Source organism: Salvelinus alpinus, chromosome 22 (genome assembly GCF_045679555.1).
Source record: "Salvelinus alpinus chromosome 22, SLU_Salpinus.1, whole genome shotgun sequence".
NCBI lineage: Eukaryota > Metazoa > Chordata > Actinopteri > Salmoniformes > Salmonidae > Salvelinus > Salvelinus alpinus.
The window spans coordinates 36,976,098-37,000,377 of record NC_092107.1 but is presented as its reverse complement, the minus strand read 5'-3'; the positions used below and the strand labels follow the sequence as shown (position 1 = coordinate 37,000,377).

The window sequence follows — 24,280 nt, the reverse complement described above, 5'->3', positions numbered from 1 at the left end:
TAGTGATACGGGTCTCAGTATAATGCTACGGGTCTCAGTATAGTGATACGGGTCTTTAGATGTTGTACATTGAAATTGAGTCATTCCGAACTTCATATGTAACGTTATATTCCATTTTGTGCGATTTGAGCTGTTTTCCCTATCCAGCTGTTCCATTCTCTGTTTAGCCTGCTGCTAGACCGGACAGAGAGGTATCGCTCGAGTCACTTGAAAACAAGTGAAATCACAAACAAAGAATCTGGAACCTTCTATAACATGCCTATTACATCAAAAATGTTGATTTGTTTGTAAAAAAATATATAGTTATTCTTTAAATTGGCATTGTGAATAACCCGTCTGATTTATGATGTTTTCCCTTTTAGATGGTGTCTGCACCACAGCGGACTGCACTCAGTCAGGTAAACACACACACACACACACACACACACACACACACACACACACACACACACACACACACACACACACACACAGAGGTAAAATATGAACTGTATTTGTCTGTGTGCAGCGTCTCGTCTGATAGAGAACATGGATGCCAATGTGGACCCGTGTGACAACTTCTACCAGTACGCCTGTGGAGGCTGGTTGAAGAAGAACGTCATCCCAGAGACCAGCTCCCGATACAGCACCTTCGACATCCTACGAGACGAACTGGAGGTGGTCCTGAAAGGTTAGGGACACACCACACACACACACACACACACACACACACACACACACACACACACACACACACACACACACACACACACCACACACCACACACACACCACACACCACACACCACGCACACACACACACACACACACACACACACACACACACACACACACACACCACACACACACACACACACACACACACACACACACACACACATACACACACACACACAGACAGACTCATCATGTTTTGCTAGGAAGCAGAATGTTTGTGTCCAGGTCAGAGAGGTTTTGTGGCTTAGTTTGGATCCAGTGAGTGTGCCAGGGAGGTGGGAGTGAGGGCTAGGTTTGGATCTGTTGGCCAGGGAGGTTGGAGTGAGGGCTAGGTTTGGATCTGTTGGCCAGGGAGGTGGGAGTGAGGGCTAGGTTTGGATCTGTTGGCCAGGGAGGTGGGAGTGAGGGCTAGGGTTTGGATCTGTTGTCCAGGGAGGTGAGAGTGAGAGAGGGCTAGGTTTGGATCTGTTGGCCAGGGAGGTGGGAGTGAGGGCTAGGTTTGGATCTGTTGGCCAGGGAGGTGGGAGTGAGAGAGGGCTAGGTTTGGATATGTTGTCCAGGGAGGTGAGAGTGAGTGCTAGGTTTGGATCTGTTGGCCAGGGAGGTGGGAGTGAGTGCTAGGTTTGGATCTGTTGTCCAGGGAGGTGAGAGTGAGTGCTAGGTTTGGATCTGTTGTCCAGGGAGGTGAGAGTGAGTGCTAGGTTTGGTGTGGTTGAAAGATATACTGGAGTTTAAGCAGCTTCTCTTTCAGGGAAAGAGGGACTCTTGGAATAGGTACTGTTGTTAATGGGGGCATCTATCTACAGCGTTTTACTGTGATTGCGGTCTCCACCAGCACAGGAACATTTCCTTTAAAACCTGTTATGGCTGCAGGGGGCGTATTGGAAAAACTGGAAAATATGTGCCAATTTTCAAACGGCCTCTTAATCAATTTTTGCTCTTACAATATGCATATTATTATTAATATTGGATAGAAAACAATCTCTAGTTTCTAAATCCGTTCAAATTTTTTCTCTGAGTGGTACAGAAGTCATTTGGCAGCACTTTCCCTGACCAAGAAGTAGAATGTCAGAAATCTATGCTCGCTTCAACGTTATGCCTATACATGGTCATTATACGTAAGACCCTACGTAGACTCCATATGCCTTGCTCTGGGTGTCAAGAGGGTGTGAGGAGAAATTTTGTGATCATCTTGTTCAGAGGTTGAATAAGAGCTATTTCTTTGACGTGACCGACCACTTCCGGAAGTCTGAAGCGCGCGACTTGGGAGTGATATTGCGTTCTGTTTTGCTGCTGTTTTGGACGGGAACAATCTCCGGCTGGGTTTTTATTTGATAAATGAGACCATATCATCGTAATGTATGTTTTTTCAATATAGTTTAATCAGATTATTTGAATTTTTTTCGGGAGTTTTGCCGTGTTCCGTTCTCTGACTTTTTTTACGTTGGACAAATCCGTGCCAGTCGACCAGTGCCAATGCTAAGTGAGAAGGGAAAGTTGCCATTCTGACTCCAAACAACGACTCATCTGGACAAAGGACACCCTGATCAACATTCTGATGAAAGATCAGCCAAAGTAAGACCCAATTTATAATGTTATTTCATATATCTGTCGTGCATGTCAACTGGTCGCGGGCGCCCAAGTGTGTCTGGCTATTGTGGCTATGCTAACATAGCGCTACATTTTGTTTTCACTGTAAAACATTTAATAAATCGGAAATATTGTCTGGAATCACAAGAATCCTGTCTTTCAATTGCTGCACAGTATGTATTTCTCAGATATGTTTTATGATGAGTAATTAGTTATTTGACGTTGGTGTCTGTAAATGTTATGGCTGCTTTCGGTGCAATTTCTGATTGTAGCTGAAATGTCATTTATGATTTATACCATAAATATGCAAATTTTTCAAAAAAAACATATGCTATACAATAAATATGTTATCAGACTGTCATCTGATGAATTTGTTTCTTGGCTATTTATATCTTTATTTGGTCGAATTTGTGATAGCACCTGATGGAGTAAGAAACTGATGGAGTTGGAAAAGTGGTGTCATTTGCTAACGTGGTTAGCTAATAGATTTACATATTTTGTCTTCCCTGTAAAACATTTTAAAAATCGGACATGTTGGTTTGATTCACAAGAAGTTTATCTTTCATCTGGTGTCTTGGACTTGTTAATGTGTGAAAGTTAAATATTTAAAAAAAAATAGCTTTTGAATTTCGCGCCCTGCACTTGAGCTGGATGTTGTCATAAGTGTACCGGTGTCGGGCTGCACCCCAAACAGGTTAAAAGGTGCACAGAGGACAAGCACGATCTGATTAGAATAGTTGGATGCCTTTAACATCTGCTAGGGAGATGACTCTGAAGTGAATGTGGGTCTGGCCATCTGACTAGCTGTCTCCTTGCTGTCCCCAGTCCACCTGGTCGTGCTGCTGCTCCAGGCTCAACTGTTCTGCCTGCGTCTATGGAACCCTGACCTGTTTACCGGATGTGCTACCTTGTCCCAGACCTGCTGTTTTCAACTCTCTAGAGACAGCAGGTGCAGTAGAGATACTCTCAATGATCGGCTATGAAAAGCCAACTGACATTTCCTCCTGAGGTGCTGACCTGTTGTACCCTCTACAACCACTGTGATTATTATTATCTGACCCTGCTGGTCATCTATGAACATTTGAACATCTTGGCCATGTTCTGTTATAATCTCCACCTGGCACAGCCAGAAGAGGACTGGCCACCCCTCATAGTCTGGTTCCTCTCTATGTTTCTTCCTAGGTTCCGGACTTTCTAGGGAGTTTTTCCTAGCCACCGTGCTTCTACACCTGCATTGCTTGCTGTTTGGGGTTTTAGGCTGAGTTTCTGCACAGCATTTTGTGACATCAGCGGATGTAAGATGGGCTATATGAATACATTTGATTGATTGATTGACTAGGAATGAGCATCTTGTTAGCTCCATCTTGACAGTGGATTTACAGGAAGGGTGCCCCTTAGACCTGGGAGGTGGGGGCTGTGAGGTCTGTCTGTGTGTGTGTATCAGTGCTGAGTTACATGTTCCACGTTACCTGCTGCAGGTTTTTGAGAAGGCCAGAGGAATCCTGAGCAGGTTGACCAAGTGGAAGGGCAGAGGAATCCTGAGCAGGTTGACCAAGTGGAAGGGCAGAGGAATCCTGAGCAGGTTGACCAAGTGGAAGGGCAGAGGAATCCTGAGCAGGTTGACCAAGTGGAAGGGCAGAGGAATCCTGAGCAGGTTGACCAGGTGGAAGGCCAGATGAATCCTGAGCAGGTTGACCAGGTGGAAGGGCAGAGGAATCCTGAGCAGGTTGACCAAGTGGAAGGGCAGAGGAATCCTGAGCAGGTTGACCAAGTGGAAGGGCAGAGGAATCCTGAGCAGGTTGACCAGGTGGAAGGGCAGATGAATCCTGAGCAGGTTGAACAAGTGGAAGGGCAGAGGAATCCTGAGCAGGTTGACCAGGTGGAAGGGCAGAGGAATCCTGAGCAGGTTGACCAAGTGGAAGGGCAGAGGAATCCTGAGCAGGTTGACCAGGTGGAAGGCCAGATGAATCCTGAGCAGGTTGACCAAGTGGAAGGGCAGAGGAATCCTGAGCAGGTTGACCAAGTGGAAGGGCAGAGGAATCCTGAGCAGGTTGACCAAGTGGAAGGCCAGAGGAATCCTGAGCAGGTTGACCAGGTGGAAGGCCAGATGAATCCTGAGCAGGTTGACCAGGTGGAAGGGCAGAGGAATCCTGAGCAGGTTGACCAGGTGGAAGGTGTCGTGGAAAATCATTTCAAATACAACGCTTATCAGAACTTGTAAATTCAATCATGCTCTTTATTACAACTGTGCAGCCCACTGGTATGTCCCCGCGGAACACACCCCGCGGAACACACACCGTGGAACACCCCCCTTTCCCAGAGCCTTAGCTCCTATATTTATACACACATAGCACTATGTCCATCCCTTATGCAAATGAAGTCTCCCTTCTCAAGTCATTCGCCACCACTATCCTCTAGTTCAAGCTTCCCGCTTGTTCACGCCCAATAACGCCCACATCTGCTCTCAGCTAGACTACAATGGTGGCCGGACCCTCCATCCTAGTGTGTCAGCATAATGTGTCAATGTACTCTTTGTTTTGTTTGCCTTTATTGGAATCAGCAGATTCAGCCCTATAGGCCTTCTTTTTAGAAGCAGCTGACTATGGATCCCTCTATCTTTAGTGTGTCAGCATAATGTGTCAATGTACTCTTTGTTTTGTTTGCCTTTATTGGAATCAGCAGATTCTGTCTTATAAACCTCTGTTTAGAAGCAGCTGACTATGAATCTCTTTATCATTAGTGTCAGGTCAGCAGACCATGTGTTCTCTCCCTTTCATTAGTGTCAGGTCAGCAGACCATGTGTCTCCCTTTCATTACTGTGATCTATTTTTAATGTTCAGCCATTTTATACATCTATGTGCTGTCCTATACATCTCATTTACTCCTACAAATCCCTCCTCTGGGGCTAATTAGCCACATAAATTATACAAACAAGACTTTGGGATAGTAAATGAGAATACCTATGATAAACAAGAAAATACAAAAAAATAAAAACATAGTGAAGCAGATAAACCAACTAGACCAAACATCTCCAATGTGGAATAGGAGTAAAAGATCCAATCAGAAACAGTAAAGAAAACCTAACTAGACCAAACATCTCCAATTGTCATAAGAGTAAAAGATCAAATTAGGTATAAAAAATAAAAGATAATACAATGAATAATATAATAATAAATTGAATATGAGAAAACAAAGACCTACATGCAGTGACAAAAGAAAATTGACACAACATCATTCTAAATTTAAGCATTTCAACATGATCCTCCCTCGCAGACACCTCTCTAATAAAGTGAAATCAATGATACCAACCTTTGTTTAGAAGATTAAAGACATGGTCCATAGACACTTGTAACCGGAATACCCTCTGTTACCTAACATGTTTTTGAAATTAACCTAGTTTTTAGAAGGCATAACTAGTACCACTAGCACTTACGGCGCAAATGACACTGTTTGTGGACATGTACAAGTAGACATTCATCTGAATTTGGGAATACAACATATACAGGTAGACCATCCTTACGAAAATCATGGCAAGCATAACCACCTCCCTGCACCACTCCATGTAGACAATTTGGATTACCAAACGGGCAGTCTAGAGTCCACCATCCACATTGCAGGGCTATCCATTTTTGTCAGTATACTGACCTGGTCTCCCAGGTACAGGACTAATTATCACAGGAGGGTCAACTCTCCTTACAGACATCTGTTTAACTGTTGTCTGGACCACAAGTGATTTTACCAAGGGTAAAACACAACAAAATACAATACCCAGAGCCAATAACCCTCCTCCCAGCATAATAGCCATCCTAGCAAACATAGCTCCCCACTTTCCTAATGCTAGATCCAACCAATCCCAAACATGAGGGTCAAACCCAGCATTTGCCTTAACCTGTCTATTTTGCCAAGTCATTTTACTGGTAGCCTGTACCTGTTTCCCCAATGCTGTTAGAGCTGAGTCAGTATAGTTAATGAATCTCTGTTGGTTATAATATATATAATTAATCCACTCTAAGTTTTTATTTGGTGTTATCCACAAAAATATAGATTCCAAATCCTGATTGAACTTCATCTCTTGCCTTGAACTCTCGAGGTACACCTCTAGGCTGTCCAATTGTATCAAGGTATACCTCAGGGTCTTTCTCATACGCCCTTTCAACCCTAGGATCAACACAGTCATCATGGGGTGATTTAACAATGGTAACCTGTTGAATTGTTCCAACTAAGGCACAAAGACCACTCCAGTCATTATGCAATACATTCAACAGTTAGTTTCTGGATGTGTGGAAAGAACAATCAGCAATACCTCTGTCTTGATTTTTCAACATAGTAAGAGATGATGCAACCTGAGTTATTTTACCACACAACCCTTATCTATTCATTATCAACCTTTTATCATTATTTCTACGTACTCCCGTAGTCTCTAGCACCCAAATAGTATCACATTCTACAGTGGTGTTTCCTACATCAATTCCTTCGGTGTCATGGCTGTAAAAACATTCATATTTTCCTTTAACCACGGTACCTCTGTCTAATTGAGGTACAGTTAATTCAGTTCTAATGTTATAGGTATCACAATCATTGTCTCCCAACATGGTCTTATTCAACATAGTTTTACCCCTAGTGCTTACCCAGAGCAATCCTATATTCTATGTCACACAAGGAAATAGAATACTTTCTATTGGTACAATGGTCATTTTTCCAACTTACACAGTTTTTAAATGATGCTGGTTCAGAGACTATTACAAGATCAGACAAAGGTGATTTTCTACACAAAATACAATTGTCCATTCTGTGTTTGTTTGCCATATACTTAGCCCATTTGTACCACTCGTTCTTCACTACTTCTTCTCGTGTGGTGTCCTTGAGTGGTTCTGATTCTGATATATCTAATTCTGTCGCTTTTACAATGTTCTTATCTTGAGGTAGATCATTAACTTTTATCAGAAAGTTCCAAATGTCAGTAAAAAACTCTCCTGACTCTGATGTCTCAGGATGCTTTGTGGGTACAGTGATCTGCTTGGTAAGGGAGGTCGATGTCATCTTAGCGGTAGCTACTGTGGTCGTCACAGCAGCCGCCACCCTTGTTGTTGTCACAGGTTCTTCCTGTTCAGATGCAGGGGTAGGATCAATCTTAATGACCGTGGTGCTACTCCCTTCGGTCACTGTTGTTCTTGTTATTTCAACTATTAATTCTTCACCTTCAACTGGTTCAATCTGATTCATGATGAGCACCCTCTCGTCTTTCTCTTTGATTAATGTCAGGTCACATCCTTTCGGGTCCCAAACGACTTGTCCCTTTGTTTGGTGATGTGTCCATTCACAGAGGGCCATCTCCAGTAAGGGTTTGATCCTTATGATTGAGATAGACTTCAGTTCTCCTGCTTCTGTTATAAATTGAGGTGGAACAGAGATTCTAACCTTGTCAGTCTTTTTGGATTGTTCGGCTGATTCCTTTCTTCTTTTCCTGCTTCCACCATACATCTTGATTGTGCATTAGTCTGTTGTTTCTATACTAGCATTCACTGTTACTTCTGTTATGTCAATGTCATTATTCTTTTGTTGTTCTAACATCAATTGTCTGTAAAGGAGACCATTCAAAAATGTAAAAGTCAATTGTGAGGAAATCCCCATTTTCTTCAGCTTGCAGGACTTTTCCTCCTCTTTCTTCACCTGAGGCTCCCTCCTCAGGCCGGACTTAACTTCCATCTGGAAGGTTTCAATTTTTAGAGAAAAGATCTTCTCATTCTGTTCCTTGTGAGGCCTCTCCTCCTCTTATGGGTGCATTAGTCAGTGCACTTGTCGTATTTTGGCTTTCACTTCATTTGCTGTTTTCTTGGCTCCTCCCTGGCGTCTCAATCGTTTCCGCTGCTCCTGCTCCCTCCGGGCTCCCTCCTGGTGAATCAGCATCCTCTGTGTCCTCATCTATATGTGGTTGTATCCTTCTCTCTGTTGGGACTCAGCTGCAGTGGTTCAGATGGTACCACGTCTGGCTTCCTTTCACTTGGACGGCCGTTCTTGTTGCTTTGGCCACCTCCTAGGGTCCTTCTCTCCTCGGTTGATCCCACTTCCTCCGGAACACTTGAACGTGGACTAGATCTCCTGGTATCACTGGGAGAAGTCCTTCTGGTCCCCTTGGATCATCAGACGTAGAACCTCTCATCCTGGTTCAGGTTTCTGCCTTCTTTCTGTGAAGCATTCATACTTAGAGACTTATGGCCTCTGTTCTAAGATTGCACCATACATCCTCTTACTTCCATCACTCATCACACAACAAACAGACATTCCAGCTGAAGCTGGCGAACCCCTCTCCTTCTGGTTTCCTAAACATAAGACTTGGAAAACAACAGACAAAACATAACAGCATTGACAATGTTATGTGTTATGCATAAATATATTCATGCAAACTGAAATCTGAGACCATGACAATTCCCACTCTCTCTTTACCTGTCTCTATGCCTCCAGGATACTTTTCTGCTGGACTCCACAAAAATAAAAGCCCTAAAAAGCTTCCTCATGCTTCCACCCAGTCTTCCCCTTTCGGCCCCAGGTTCTGAGAGGTGTTCCCAAATCATGTCAATTTTTACTTAGTTTCCCATCTGCTCCATTTTAACTGATAATCATGTGCATAACCTACAATTAACATTATCTCTTCTTGAATTAATTCAACACTGTTTATGCTTTCATATCAATCCCTTTAACATGTTTGTTTAGAGTATAATATCCTATCATCTATTATTTTTCACATGATGTATTAAAAAATGAAACAAGTAACCCCCAAACTCAACCCAGTATGTCTATAGTGGAATCTAGTCTCTCTCTCTTTCTCTCTCTGATTCCACATCCTCTGTCATAGTGTTTTCAAGCTCATCCATTATTCAACTGGACCTTACTCCTCGTGAGACTTATGCACCCACCAAAGAGAGACATGAAGAATTTTACCACTGCAGTGTTGTAAGAAGTATACCACCAGCCTGGTGTATCTTGATGTACACTCAGTCTCCAGAATGCAGCCCAAGCCCTTCCATTTCTGGCTGTTTTTTCCTGAGGACATACACACTAACACATGGGTTATTCCCTGACAACAGACTTCCTTCTTATAGCAAAATCACTAAATCTTAATTTTTAATAACAGCCCTATGTAACCATTCTGCCTCAAATACCTGGCCTCCTGCCACAGAAATATTCATAATGATAGTCAAATGATGGTCCCTACAACAACTGCTGTAAAATAACATATAATCATTCAAGCGTTTTCCAGTTGGATTAATATCCAATCCTAACAAAACTATGTCATAAGTTTCTTAAACTTTTGCTCTAATGTTCAAAATGCCACCACTTATTCTTTTTACCATATCTTTAGATATGTGAATTGTTCTATTTACTTTTAGAATTGTCCCTATATTTTACACAGCCAGCTGTCTGTCCTTTTCTGTGAATTATCTCTATTTTTATACATAGTTTCTAGAAATAACACCCCTTTACTACCATTACCTTCATTTATAAGTCCCCTAACCCATAACTGCCATTGTTTGATACATACTTAAAACATCCTTAAGTCAATTTATATATCATTTATATCAGTCCCTCCTCAGGAACATATACACAACCTTATGTTCCTCAAAACAAAAATAAATTGACCAAACGAGAAAAAGAGAAAAAAAAAAAAAAATAATAATAAAAAAAAAAAAATAATAATAATAATAATAATAATAATAATTGCACATTTGCAATATTACCACTATTTGTAATGTAATGGAAAACGTCCATCCGTTTCATTCTATGCCAATGTTATTGTTGGTCTCTTTCTTCTTCATTCATGGGTATCTTCGCACAACAGACTACCTATTTATTCAATTGAACATTACATTTTATCATCCCAATTCCAATGACATTATAAAACGAAAGAAACAAAAAACCTTTAATCTAAAATTCTGTAAGTTCTGTCAACCTCCTTGTCTCAGGATTAGTTTCCAGAGCTTCCCTAAGCCTATTAACGTTAAACAGTTCTATATCCAAATAACTAAACAGTTATATTTTTTATTTTATACATTTTCCAACCCAATATTCATGATAACAATCCTTAGTGTTTACTTTAACTCAAATTTGACCTTATCTATTCAATACACAACATCCCTTTAATAATTAACATTTATACTAAACACTTTAAATACCAGTACTATCTATTTTCCCAATAGCCCTTTTGTCTCAGTTTCTCTCATGAGTGGCCTGATAATAAAAAGTCAGTACCCCAATTCCTTTAATTCATAATTCACCCTGGCCCATATCATTTCAACATGTCTATTATTTGATACAGTTCACAGGTCATCAGACACAGTTATCCCTCACTATTCAGTCGATTAGGGTGGGTATGATCTCCACACCCACTTGTGGTGATATTCTCTCCCATGCCTTAAAGCATTCTGACGTCACCTTTTATGACAACTCCCTTATTCTACTGGTGATCTCTCAGATGAATTACAGATGATGTATTTATCAACAAAACCCTCACAGAAACCCACACTCCAATAAACCCTTAGGAGTAACGTACATCACTTTTTATATGCAGAATGAACAAAGCACATTTGTGTATTTACCCAAAGACCAGAACCCCAGGGAACTGATAATTTTACCTATGAACACATGTTATATCAAAAAAACAAAAATAAACCTATTCCGAATAACTTATTCAATTTAAGGGTACAACTCTTCATAATTTTCCCAGGGACATAATAGATTTTCAAAGCAATTATACAGTTTGAATAGAGTCTGGTGTCTTTTAATCATTTTATAAGTAAATCCCACCTGTTCCAACAATTTCTAGTAAAAGGTGATCAGTCTTTCACAGGAAATTCTTAGGAATCAGGGCATTTTGACACCATTAAAATGTTTCCACTCCCCTTTCTTTAGGAACAACTTAAATACATTTTTCAAAAAATAATTCCATCATTCTGCATACCCAAATTGATACTGAAATGGAAAAAGCCCTTCCAATAAATCTACTAATGTATATTCATTCCCAGTACATGGTGCACTTACTAGTAAACCATAGCCAATAGCACACAGGGACTGGACTCACTTATCCAGAACTCCATTTTTTAGCCTTATCCAGATATTTTTATAGCAGCTTACTTTAATTAACTGCTTTCCACAGTAATACAGTCTCCAATGATATTTTGACCAGAGAAGATTAAACCCTTTTTTTTCCTGGAAAAGAAAGTATACATATCGTTAATTTCACAACGTCAGCTTTTAATCTGCAAATAGTTTTTATTCCATAAACGTCTTAACATTTTTCAGAGAATGACGGTATAGAATGTCTAACAATTAAAATTCCATCTGCACTCTACTATATGTCAAGTCAAACGTGAACTAATACTTCTTCTTGACCACATATAAACTGTAATCTCTATGAACCACTCATTGTTCGCTCAGAAACAATACACCGCCAAGTAAAAATTCCATTCACACTAACCTCAAACCGATTAGTTGTTTGTTATTTTGACAAGGAAATAAACTCTCGTATATCGGCATTTCCTGCTACCGCACTAAGTTCTAGTGTCACCTTACACTAATTTTCCCCATATTCGCTATAACCATATTCAAAACAGGGAGCTATTTTCTAATTCGTTTTTAGATATTGGCAATAGTTCCACTAATCACCCGCACGTCTGCGAGGACGAGTGGAACCACATTTGTCTTTTATAGTAATGTATTTTCTGAAGATAGAATGTTGACATCAGAACGCCTGCAAATCGAGCTTCACATTTTGGTCCCATGCGACTATTTATTTATTTATTTTTCCTAAATACTCCCATGTATTTATACACCTTTTATTTACTATTTTTCCGAGGTAGAGCCAATCTCCTTTCCAATTAATAACTCATTTGTCACATCTTTTATCCCATTTTACTGTTTAATTCCTGATTCACGGTTTTAGTGAAACCAACCTCTCATATTCTGGTCTCTGTCCTTCAGGCTATTTTTAGACCGTAGCTTCTGTAGACACAGAGTGATCGACGGCCTGTTTTTTCCTCTTCCTTTGTTACACCGTTCGTGAATCCTTAATCTGTCCTGAATTTCACTATTTATCACTATTTATCTTAACTAACCTAGATTCGTTTTTAACTTTATAGTACAATTTCATTTTATCAACGATTCTACTTTCTGTTTTGTTACCACACTGTTCTATTCATATTATACTATTCGGTTAACTCCTCTTTAATTATTTTTATTCATTATTTATTTTGATACCTTTTTAGTAATTTTACTATGGTCGCTTACTACTTTATCACATCAGTGTTTTTATCCTTGCTTATAACTTATTTTACTTCGATGTTTCTTAACTTCTTTCCCTCTGCCTAATAGCAGTTAACGACACCCTTCATCAACTCTACTCTGTCACAGGAGAGCTGCGCGCTCCCTCTCCTGGACGTTCTGCCTACACATACACACAACTTGTCTTTCCTTCCTAATCTTCTATTTTTACACAGATCTACTCATTTCTTACAACATTATCATTCATCCTTTTATGTTTCATCCGTTCATTCAATCCCTTTGTTTTTACCTCAAAACAACTCAGTCTTTCTTTATTGACTTAATTCACTTCCTCCTACATAAGCCTAGACTTCTACAATATGACGAGACTACTGTCTAATCGGATCAGCTTGTCTTCATATCCTATTCAACCCCCAATACTTATCTTTTCTTCTATTATTAGAGTAGTATTGTGGCGTGACCTACTGAATTACCAAACCCTGGTAGCTAGACAGAGCGGTTTTTTATTCGCAGGATTTCTTTTGCATTTGAACGCCGCACAATCGGGCCAACGTTTTTCCTGCACCTACTACTTCACTCATACAGTCCTCTTTTCAGAGCGGAAACTATGAATATTTATTTAACTACTGATTTATGTTTTGACCGTATAAGTTACTTTTGCAGTTGAACGCCGCACAATCGGGCCAACGTTTTCCTACAACCTACTGATTTATGCTTTGACCGTATAAGTTACTTTTGCAGTTGAACGCCGCACAATCGGGCCAACGTTTTCCTACAACCTACTGATTTATGCTTTGACTGTATAAGCTACTTTTGCAGTTGAACGCCGCACAATCGGGCCAACGTTTTCCTACAACCTACTGATTTATGCTTTGACTGTATAAGCTACTTTTGCAGTTGAACGCCGCACAATCGGGCCAACGTTTTCCTACAACCTACTGATTTATGCTTTGACCGTATCAGCTACTAGTTGTAGCCCTGCGCCTGAGCCCAGCCGCTCAACTAGAGAGTACAAACAGTTGCGCCGATCAGCCCACACAAGGCTGCTCAAAATGAATGGTCCGACGAGAGGGGCAGTCCGAATCACACACACCCGACACGAGTCGCCCGCTCAGGTTGACTGAGGTGTGTTTACGCACATCCCAAAACAGATCCCGAAACGGTCGAGACCGGCCAAGCAGAATCAGACGGAACAACTCCCCCAATCAAACCAGACACATGAACCTGTCTCGAGCAGTCCAACCAGAACAAATGCCCGCTCCCCCCAGCCAAACACCTGACACAAGCAAAGTTCACAGTTCCAGTTCAAATAAACCTATTCACTCATTCTCTATACATGCGCATACATTTATATTTAATACCATTCCCCAAATTACACATACATGCAAATTCATTGAATTTAAAAGTTCTTTTGTATTTACTGGTTTCATTTTAGGAAATTTGAAAGAGAGACTTACGTGGCGCTCCTCTCGCTGAGACAGTATCTCTGAAGCAATCTTACACAAACATTTCAACTATTGTAAGAACTTGCTTACCGTCTAGTTGGGCGGCCACCTCTGTTTGTTAGATTGTCCAAAGAACCCATCATCAGCCAAGAACGTCCCAGTCCCTATCAGCTCCTGGCATGCTCGCCAATTATGTCGTGGAAAATCATTTCAAATACAACGCTTATCAGAACTTGTAAATTCAATCATGCTCTTTATTACAACTGTGCAGCCCACTGGTATGTCCCCGCGGAACACACCCCGTGGAACACCCCCCTTTCCCAGAGCCTTAGCTCCTATATTTATACACACATAGCACTATGTCCATCCCTTATGCAAATGAAGTCTCCCTTCTCAAGTCATTCGCCACCACTATCCTCTAGTTCAAGCTTCCCGCTTGTTCACGCCCAATAACGCCCACATCTGCTCTCAGCTAGACTACAATGGTGGCCGGACCCTCCATCCTAGTGTGTCAGCATAATGTGTCAATGTACTCTTTGTTTTGTTTGCCTTTATTGGAATCAGCAGATTCAGCCCTATAGGCCTTCTTTTTAGAAGCAGCTGACTATGGATCCCTCTATCTTTAGTGTGTCAGCATAATGTGTCAATGTACTCTTTGTTTTGTTTGCCTTTATTGGAATCAGCAGATTCTGTCTTATAAACCTCTGTTTAGAAGCAGCTGACTATGAATCTCTTTATCATTAGTGTCAGGTCAGCAGACCATGTGTTCTCTCCCTTTCATTAGTGTCAGGTCAGCAGACCATGTGTCTCCCTTTCATTACTGTGATCTATTTTTAATGTTCAGCCATTTTATACATCTATGTGCTGTCCTATACATCTCATTTACTCCTACAAAGGGCAGAGGAATCCTGAGCAGGTTGACCAGGTGGAAGGCCAGAGGAATCCTGAGCAGGTTGACCAGGTGGAAGGCCAGATGAATCCTGAGCAGGTTGACCAGGTGGAAGGGCAGATGAATCCTGAGCAGGTTGACCAGGTGGAAGGGCAGAGGAATCCTGAGCAGGTTGACCAGGTGGAAGGCCAGATGAATCCTGAGCAGGTTGACCAGGTGGAAGGCCAGATGAATCCTGAGCAGGTTGACCAAGTGGAAGGGCAGAGGAATCCTGAGCAGGTTGACCAAGTGGAAGGGCAGAGGAATCCTGAGCAGGTTGACCAGGTAGAAGGCCAGAGGAATCCTGAGCAGGTTGACCAGGTGGAAGGGTAGAGGAATCCTGAGCAGGTTGACCAGGTGGAAGGCCAGAGGAATCCTGAGCAGGTTGACCAGGTGGAAGGGCAGAGGAATCCTGAGCAGGTTGACCAAGTGGAAGGGCAGAGGAATCCTGAGCAGGTTGACCAGGTGGAAGGCCAGAGGAATCCTGAGCAGGTTGGCCAGGTGGAAGGGCAGAGGAATCCTGAGCAGGTTGGCCAGGTGGAAGGCCAGAGGAATCCTGAGCAGGTTGACCAGGTGGAAGGCCAGAGGAATCCTGAGCAGGTTGACCAGGTGGAAGGGCAGAGGAATCCTGAGCAGGTTGACCAGGTGGAAGGCCAGAGGAATCCTGAGCAGGTTGACCAGGTGGAAGGCCAGATGAATCCTGAGCAGGTTGACCAGGTGGAAGGCCAGATGAATCCTGAGCAGGTTGACCAAGTGGAAGGGCAGAGGAATCCTGAGCAGGTTGACCAAGTGGAAGGGCAGAGGAATCCTGAGCAGGTTGACCAGGTAGAAGGCCAGAGGAATCCTGAGCAGGTTGACCAGGTGGAAGGGTAGAGGAATCCTGAGCAGGTTGACCAGGTGGAAGGCCAGAGGAATCCTGAGCAGGTTGACCAGGTGGAAGGGCAGAGGAATCCTGAGCAGGTTGACCAAGTGGAAGGGCAGAGGAATCCTGAGCAGGTTGACCAGGTGGAAGGCCAGAGGAATCCTGAGCAGGTTGGCCAGGTGGAAGGGCAGAGGAATCCTGAGCAGGTTGGCCAGGTGGAAGGCCAGAGGAATCCTGAGCAGGTTGACCAGGTGGAAGGCCAGAGGAATCCTGAGCAGGTTGACCAGGTGGAAGGGCAGAGGAATCCTGAGCAGGTTGACCAGGTGGAAGGCCAGATGAATCCTGAGCAGGTTGACCAGGTGGAAGGCCAGATGAATCCTGAGCAGGTTGACCAAGTGGAAGGGCAGAGGAATCCTGAGCAGGTTGACCAAGTGGAAGGGCAGAGGAATCCTGAGCAGGTTGACCAGGTAGAAGGCCAGAGGAATCCTGAGCAGGTTGACCAGGTGGAAGGGTAGAGGAATCCTGAGCAGGTTGACCAGGTGGAAGGCCAGAGGAATCCTGAGCAGGTTGACCAGGTGGAAGGGCAGAGGAATCCTGAGCAGGTTGACCAAGTGGAAGGGCAGAGGAATCCTGAGCAGGTTGACCAGGTGGAAGGCCAGAGGAATCCTGAGCAGGTTGACCAGGTGGAAGGGCAGAGGAATCCTGAGCAGGTTGGCCAGGTGGAAGGCCAGAGGAATCCTGAGCAGGTTGACCAGGTGGAAGGCCAGAGGAATCCTGAGCAGGTTGACCAGGTGGAAGGGCAGAGGAATCCTGAGCAGGTTGACCAGGTGGAAGGCCAGAGGAATCCTGAGCAGGTTGACCAGGTGGAAGGCCAGATGAATCCTGAGCAGGTTGACCAGGTGGAAGGGCAGAGGAATCCTGAGCAGGTTGACCAGGTGGAAGGGCAGAGGAATCCTGAGCAGGTTGACCAGGTGGAAGGCCAGAGGAATCCTGAGCAGGTTGACCAGGTGGAAGGCCAGATGAATCCTGAGCAGGTTGACCAAGTGGAAGGGCAGAGGAATCCTGAGCAGGTTGACCAAGTGGAAGGGCAGAGGAATCCTGAGCAGGTTGACCAGGTAGAAGGCCAGAGGAATCCTGAGCAGGTTGACCAGGTGGAAGGGTAGAGGAATCCTGAGCAGGTTGACCAGGTGGAAGGCCAGAGGAATCCTGAGCAGGTTGACCAGGTGGAAGGGCAGAGGAATCCTGAGCAGGTTGACCAAGTGGAAGGGCAGAGGAATCCTGAGCAGGTTGACCAGGTGGAAGGCCAGAGGAATCCTGAGCAGGTTGGCCAGGTGGAAGGGCAGAGGAATCCTGAGCAGGTTGGCCAGGTGGAAGGCCAGAGGAATCCTGAGCAGGTTGACCAGGTGGAAGGCCAGAGGAATCCTGAGCAGGTTGACCAGGTGGAAGGGCAGAGGAATCCTGAGCAGGTTGACCAGGTGGAAGGGCAGAGGAATCCTGAGCAGGTTGACCAAGTGGAAGGGCAGAGGAATCCTGAGCAGGTTGACCAGGTGGAAGGGCAGAGGAATCCTGAGCAGGTTGACCAAGTGGAAGGGCAGAGGAATCCTGAGCAGGTTGACCAGGTGGAAGGCCAGAGGGGGTTGTCTGACATTTATGGTCTGTTAATAAGGATCGTAGCCTTTTTTAAACATTTTCGCCTAAAATGACATACCCAAATCTAACTACCTGTAGCTCAGGACCTGAAGAAAGGATATGCATATTATTACCATTTGAAAGGAAACACTTTGAAGTTTCTGGAAATGTGAAATTTATTTATGAGAATATAACACATTAGATCTGGTAAGAGATAATACAAAGAAGAAAAAAAATGCTTTTAAAAATATTTTTCTATCTTCTTTGAAATGCAAGAGAAATGCCATACTTTCAGATAGGAGTCTAGGTGTAATTTAGAGTTTGACCACCAGATGGTAGCAGTTTGTGTGCAAAGTTTCAGACGGATCCAGTGAAGAATTACACTACTGCACAATATTTTGTGCCAGGAGTTTGCCCAAATGTGCTGAATTGGTACATAACTATAGAGAACATACAACATTTTTATGGTAATACATTTTTTTTGTTTACACTCGGCCAGAAATGGCTTATACATTTATACAATTAGCGTTCAGATATCTAGATGGTCGGACATGGTGGGTGTGGAGCCAGAGACAGCATTGGGGTCAAACTGTAGACCCCAATTCCTACAATTTAACATAAAAAATGATTTTATCAATCAAAACTATGCAACATTTTATCTCTGGGACCCTCAGGATGACAAATCAGAACAAGATTACTGAATATAAGTACATTATTTACCTTCAGAGGTGAATGTGTCAAACCAGATGCCATGATTACATTTTTTTTATCATGCCATCAAACCATAGCATGGTATTTTTTCACTGTAATAGCTACTGCTAATTGGACCCTACAGTTAGATTAACAATAATTTAAGCTTTCTGCCCATGTAAGACATGTCTATGTCCCGGAAAGTTGGCTGTTGTTTACAACGTCATTCTAGTCACAATAGCGCACCTTAGCAACAACCGTCCCGGTTTACAAACACCCATCCCATAGAGGTTAAAGAGACCCTACAGTGTAGAATATTTACCATCTGTTAAAGAGCCCCTACAGTGTAGAACATTTACCATCTGTTAAAGAGCCCCTACAGTGTAGAACATTTACCATCTGTTAAAGAGCCCCTACAGTGTAGAACATTTACCATCTGTTAAAGAGACCCTGCGGTGTAGAACATTTACCATCTGTTAAAGAGCCCCTACAGTGTAGAACATTTACCATCTGTTAAAGATATCCTACAGTGTAGAACATTTACCATCTGTTAAAGAGACCCTACAGTGTAGAACATTTACCATCTGTTAAAGAGACCCCACAGTGTAGAACATTTACCATCTGTTAAAGAGACCCCACAGTGTAGAACATTTACCATCTGTTAAAGAGACCCTACAGTGTAGAACATTTACCATCTGTTAAAGAGACCCCACAGTGTAGAACATTTACCATCTGTTAAAGAGACCCTGCGGTGTAGAACATTTACCATCTGTTAAAGAGACCCCACAGTGTAGAACATTTACCATCTGTTAAAGAGACCCTGCAGTGTAGAACATTTACCATCTGTTAAAGAGACCCTGCGGTGTAGAACATTTACCATCTGTTAAAGAGACCCCACCGTGTAGAACATTTACCATCTGTTAAAGAGTCCCTACGGTGTAGAACATTTACCATCTGTTAAAGAGACCCCACAGTGTAGAACATTTACCATCTGTTAAAGAGACCCTACGGTGTAGAACATTTACCATCTGTTAAAGAGACCCTACGGTGTAGAACATTTACCATCTGTTAAAGAGACCCCACAGTGTAGAACATTTACCATCTGTTAAAGAGACCCTACAGTGTAGAATATTTACCATCTGTTAAAGAGACCCCACAGTGTAGAACATTTACCATCTGTTAAAGAGAACCTACAGTGTAGAATATTTACCATCTGTTAAAGAGCCCCTACAGTGTAGAACATTTACCATCTGTTAAAGAGACCCCACAGTGTAGAACATTTACCATCTGTTAAAGAGACCCCACAGTGTAGAACATTTACCATCTGTTAAAGAGACCCTGCGGTGTAGAACATTTACCATCTGTTAAAGAGACCCTGCGGTGCACGTGATGAAAATCCTAGATATTCTTCATCCAAGTTGAGTCTGAATAATGGTAGACAGATGTATATGGATGGAAATATGAAAGACTCTCTCAGTCCTCTATTTTAGCTTAGTTTACAGTTGACCTCTACCTCACTTTCTCCCTCTTCCACTTTCTATTCCCTCAATCACTCTCTGGATCCCCCCTTTATCTTTCATCCTGTCTCTCCACCTCTTCTCCTCCTCTCTCCTCTGTTATACTCTCTTCTCCTCCACCTCTTCTCCTCCTCTCTTCTCCTCTTTCCTCTGGTATACTCTCTTCTCCTCCTCTCTCCTCTGTTATACTCTCTTCTCCTCCACCTCTTCTCCTCCTCCTCTCTCCTCCTCTCTATCTCTTGACATCTCAAGTGTCTGTCGTGAACTTGTGGGTATTTTTAAACCGTACTATAATTATCAGTAGAGTACTCTTGGGGGTCCTAATTTGTCTGATTGAATAGGCATGATTGTCCACAGCGGAAGCCTGATTTTAAATGGTGTCTGAGTGTTTGATTCTCCGGTTTCTGTCTTTGATTGCTGTATTTCTATCAGTCTCCACTTTCTCTATCAGATGTCATTACTAGAACAATGATGTCAGGAGAAAAGCCCACCCTGGTAACAGATGGTTAGACAATGTTCCTGCGAATACCAGTCAAGGTTAAGACTGGAGTATGCAGTCAGTCAGGCTCCATGTTCCTGGAGTATCCAGTCAGTCAGGCTCCATGTTCTTGGAGTATCCAGTCAGTCAGGCTCCATGTTCCTGGAGTATCCAGTCAGTCAGGCTCCATGTTCTTGGAGTATCCAGTCAGTCAGGCTCCATGTTCCTGGAATATCCAGTCAGTCAGGCTCCATGTTCCTGGAGTATCCAGTCAGTCAGGCTCCATGTTCTTGGAGTATCCAGTCAGTCAGGCTCCATGTTCTTGGAATATCCAGTCAGTCAGGCTCCATGTTCTTGGAGTATCCAGTCAGTCAGGCTCCATGTTCTTGGAGTATCCAGTCAGTCAGGCTCCATGTTCTTGGAGTATCCAGTCAGTCAGGCTCCATGTTCTTGGAGTATCCAGTCAGTCAGGCTCCATGTTCCTGGAGTATCCAGTCAGTCAGGCTCCATGTTCCTGGAGTATCCAGTCAGTCAGGCTCCATGTTCTTGGAGTATCCAGTCAGTCAGGCTCCATGTTCCTGGAGTATCCATTCAGTCAGGCTCCATGTTCCTGGAGTATCCAGTCAGTCAGGCTCCATGTTCCTGGAGTATCCAGTCAGTCAGGCTCCATGTTCTTGGAGTATCCAGTCAGTCAGGCTCCATGTTCTTGGAGTATCCAGTCAGTCAGGCTCCATGTTCCTGGAGTATCCAGTCAGTCAGTCTCCATGTTCCTGGAGTATCCAGTCAGTCAGGCTCCATGTTCCTGGAATATCCAGTCAGTCAGGCTCCATGTTCTTGGAGTATCCAGTCAGTCAGGCTCCATGTTCCTGGTGTATCCAGTCAGTCAGGCTCCATGTTCCTGGAGTATCCAGTCAGTCAGTCTCCATGTTCCTGGAGTATCCAGTCAGTCAGGCTCCATGTTCTTGGAGTATCCAGTCAGTCAGGCTCCATGTTCCTGGAGTATCCAGTCAGTCAGGCTCCATGTTCCGGGAATATCCAGTCAGTCAGGCTCCATGTTCCTGGAGTATCCAGTCAGTCAGGCTCCATGTTCTTGGAATATCCAGTCAGTCAGGCTCCATGTTCCTGGAGTATCCAGTCAGTCAGGCTCCATGTTCCTGGAGTATCCAGTCAGTCAGTCTCCATGTTCCTGGAGTATCCAGTCAGTCAGGCTCCATGTTCTTGGAATATCCAGTCAGTCAGTCTCCATGTTCCTGGAGTATCCAGTCAGTCAGGCTCCATGTTCTTGGAGTATCCAGTCAGTCAGGCTCCATGTTCTTGGATTATCCAGTCAGTCAGGCTCCATGTTCCTGGAGTATCCAGTCAGTCAGGCTCCATGTTCCTGGAGTATCCAGTCAGTCAGACTCCATGTTCTTGGAGTATCCAGTCAGTCAGTCTCCATGTTCCTGGAGTATCCAGTCAGTCAGGCTCCATGTTCCTGGAATATCCAGTCAGTCAGGCTCCATGTTCTTGGAGTATCCAGTCAGTCAGGCTCCATGTTCCTGGAGTATCCAGTCAGTCAGGCTCCATGTTCTTGGAGTATCCAGTCAGTCAGGCTCCATGTTCCTGGAGTATCCAGTCAGTCAGTCTCCATGTTTCTGGAGTATCCAGTCAGTCAGGCTCCATGTTCTTGGAGTATCCAGGCAGTGTCCTGCCTGGTTCAACATGCCAACCCTGGTCAACATATACCTTATCTGTTAACAGCAGCCTGCTTTGGCCACACCTGGATATTTCATATCATGTATTAAACAGCAGAGCATTAGCCAGACCTGGACAGTTCACATCAGGTATTAAACAGCAGAGCATTAGCCAGACCTGGACAGTTCACATCAGTTATTAAACAGCAGAGCATTAGCCAGACCTGGACAGTTCACATCAGTTATTAAACAGCAGAGCGTTAGCCACACCTGGACAGTTCACATTTGGTATTAAACAGCAGAGCATTAGCCACACCTGGACAGTTCACATCAGGTATTAAACAGCAGAGCATTAGCCACACCTGTACAGTTCACATCAGGTATTAAACAGCAGAGCATTAGCCACACCTGGACAGTTCACATCAGGTATTAAACAGCAGAGCATTAGCCACACCTGGACAGTTCACATCAGGTATTAAACAGCAGAGCGTTAGCCACACCTGGACAGTTCACATCAGGTATTAAACAGCAGAGCGTTAGCCACACCTGGACAGTTCACATCAGGTATTAAACAGCAGAGCATTAGCCACACCTGGACAGTTCACATCAGGTATTAAACAGCAGAGCATTAGCCACACCTGGACAGTTCACATCAGGTATTAAACAGCAGAGCGTTAGCCACACCTGGACAGTTCACATCAGGTATTAAACAGCAGAGCGTTAGCCACACCTGGACAGTTCACATCAGGTATTAAACAGCAGAGCATTAGCCACACCTGGACAGTTCACATCAGGTATTAAACAGCAGAGCGTTAGCCACACCTGGACAGTTCATATCAGGTATTAAACAGCAGAGCGTTAGCCACACCTGGACAGTTGAAATCTGAAACCATTTGAAGCTGGGATGTTCCTCCTACCATTTCATTCGCTCTTCTGACTGTCCATCAATTCCTGGCTGAACCCTATGTCACAGATACTTACAAAGCACATGCCCACAATCCTTCCGTTGTAGCACCGCAGAAGATAGTCGTTTCATCACTGTAGCACATTCAGAGATCGATAGCCATTCATCTGAAATAACTCATAGATAAAAATAAATAATTTAAAAAGCACTTTCTGTTTGGCATAGACAGACAATAGTAATTTGAGATGAAAGATGAGTTCCTAACAATGTCAGGAAGCCAAGCTAGAGCTCTGTGAGACCTTCACAGCGATGGGGCCGAACCTTCACAGCGATGGGGCCGAACCTTCACAGCGATGGGGCCGAACCTTCACAGAGATGGGGCCGAACCTTCACAGCGATGGGGCCGAACCTTCACAGCGATGGGGCCGAACCTTCACAGCGATGGGGCCGAACCTTCACAGCGATGGGGCCGAACCTTCACAGAGATGGGGCCGAACCTTCACAGCGATGGGGCCGAACCTTCACAGAGATGGGGCCGAACCTTCACAGCGATGGGGCCGAACCTTCACAGCGATGGGGCCGAACCTTCACAGCGATGGGGCCGAACCTTCACAGCGATGGGGCCGAACCTTCACAGCGATGGGGCCGAACCTTCACAGCGATGGGGCCGAACCTTCACAGCGATGGGGCTGAACCTTCACAGCGATGGGGCCGAAGTTTCGATTCAAGAGACCTTTAGAAAATGTGCAAACTTTTCTCTTAACACTAAACATACAAATAATGTATGTATTTTACAGTTATAAGGAAGGTGAAATCTCAGTTAGTAATTCATCAAATTTGATTATACTATATATTTTGTTTTGATGAATAGGAAATCGGTCATACAGTATATAATATTTCATATTTTTATAATACTTGTACTGGCGTACCTGAGCTTGTGTCCTCAGGAGTGACTACACTTCAGTAATTTATAACTATTTTAATCAGAAAGGTGAGATTTTGAACCATTCTTGGAGTATGCAGCATTACTAGTTATTGTTCATGGCCCTCTCAGGATAAATACGTACTTTTCTGGATTACATAGATTACATTTAGTTACATTTAACAGGTTTTAATTGGCGGCGGGAAAAATTGTGTGCACGAACAGCCTGAAAACCCCCTCGCTGAACACCAAAACTAACAAAGAATACAACATTTTGTCATAACGTACACTACCGGTCAAAAGTTTTAACACCTCATTCAATGGTTTTTCTTTAGTTTTACTATTTTCTAAAATTTTTTGACTATTTACTATTTTCTTCAAAACTATGAAATAACACATATGGAATCATGTAGTATCCAAAAAAGTGTTAAACAAATCCAAATATATTCTAGATTTTAGATTCTTCAAAGTAGCCACCCTTTGCCTTGATGACAGCTGTGCACACTCTTGGCATTCTCTCAACCAGCTTCACCTGGAATGCTTTTCCAACATTCTTGAAGGAGTTCCCACATATGCTGAGCACTTGTTGGCTGCTTTTCCTTCACTCTGCTGTTGGTCCAACTCATCCCAAACCATCTCATTTGGTTGAGT

General features: G+C 43.4%; 1 protein-coding gene and 1 long non-coding RNA gene across 2 annotated transcripts in view; one reads left to right on the top strand and one right to left on the bottom strand.

Moving 5' to 3' along the window:
- The window catches only part of LOC139549488 (neprilysin-like), a 124,282-nt gene that overhangs the window by 48,249 nt on the left and 51,753 nt on the right, over nt 1–24,280 (top strand). Inside the window, exons 2-3 of the mRNA XM_071360043.1 lie at nt 363–398; nt 509–670. Of these exons, the coding sequence (XP_071216144.1) occupies nt 363–398; nt 509–670 (198 nt within the window). The remainder of the gene's footprint in view (nt 1–362; nt 399–508; nt 671–24,280) is intronic.
- LOC139549487 (uncharacterized) lies at nt 7,472–13,526 on the bottom strand. The gene is made up of 2 exons (XR_011669890.1): nt 13,002–13,526; nt 7,472–9,466 (listed from the first exon to the last, which is right to left on the bottom strand). It is a non-coding gene; the product is annotated as an uncharacterized lncRNA (long non-coding RNA).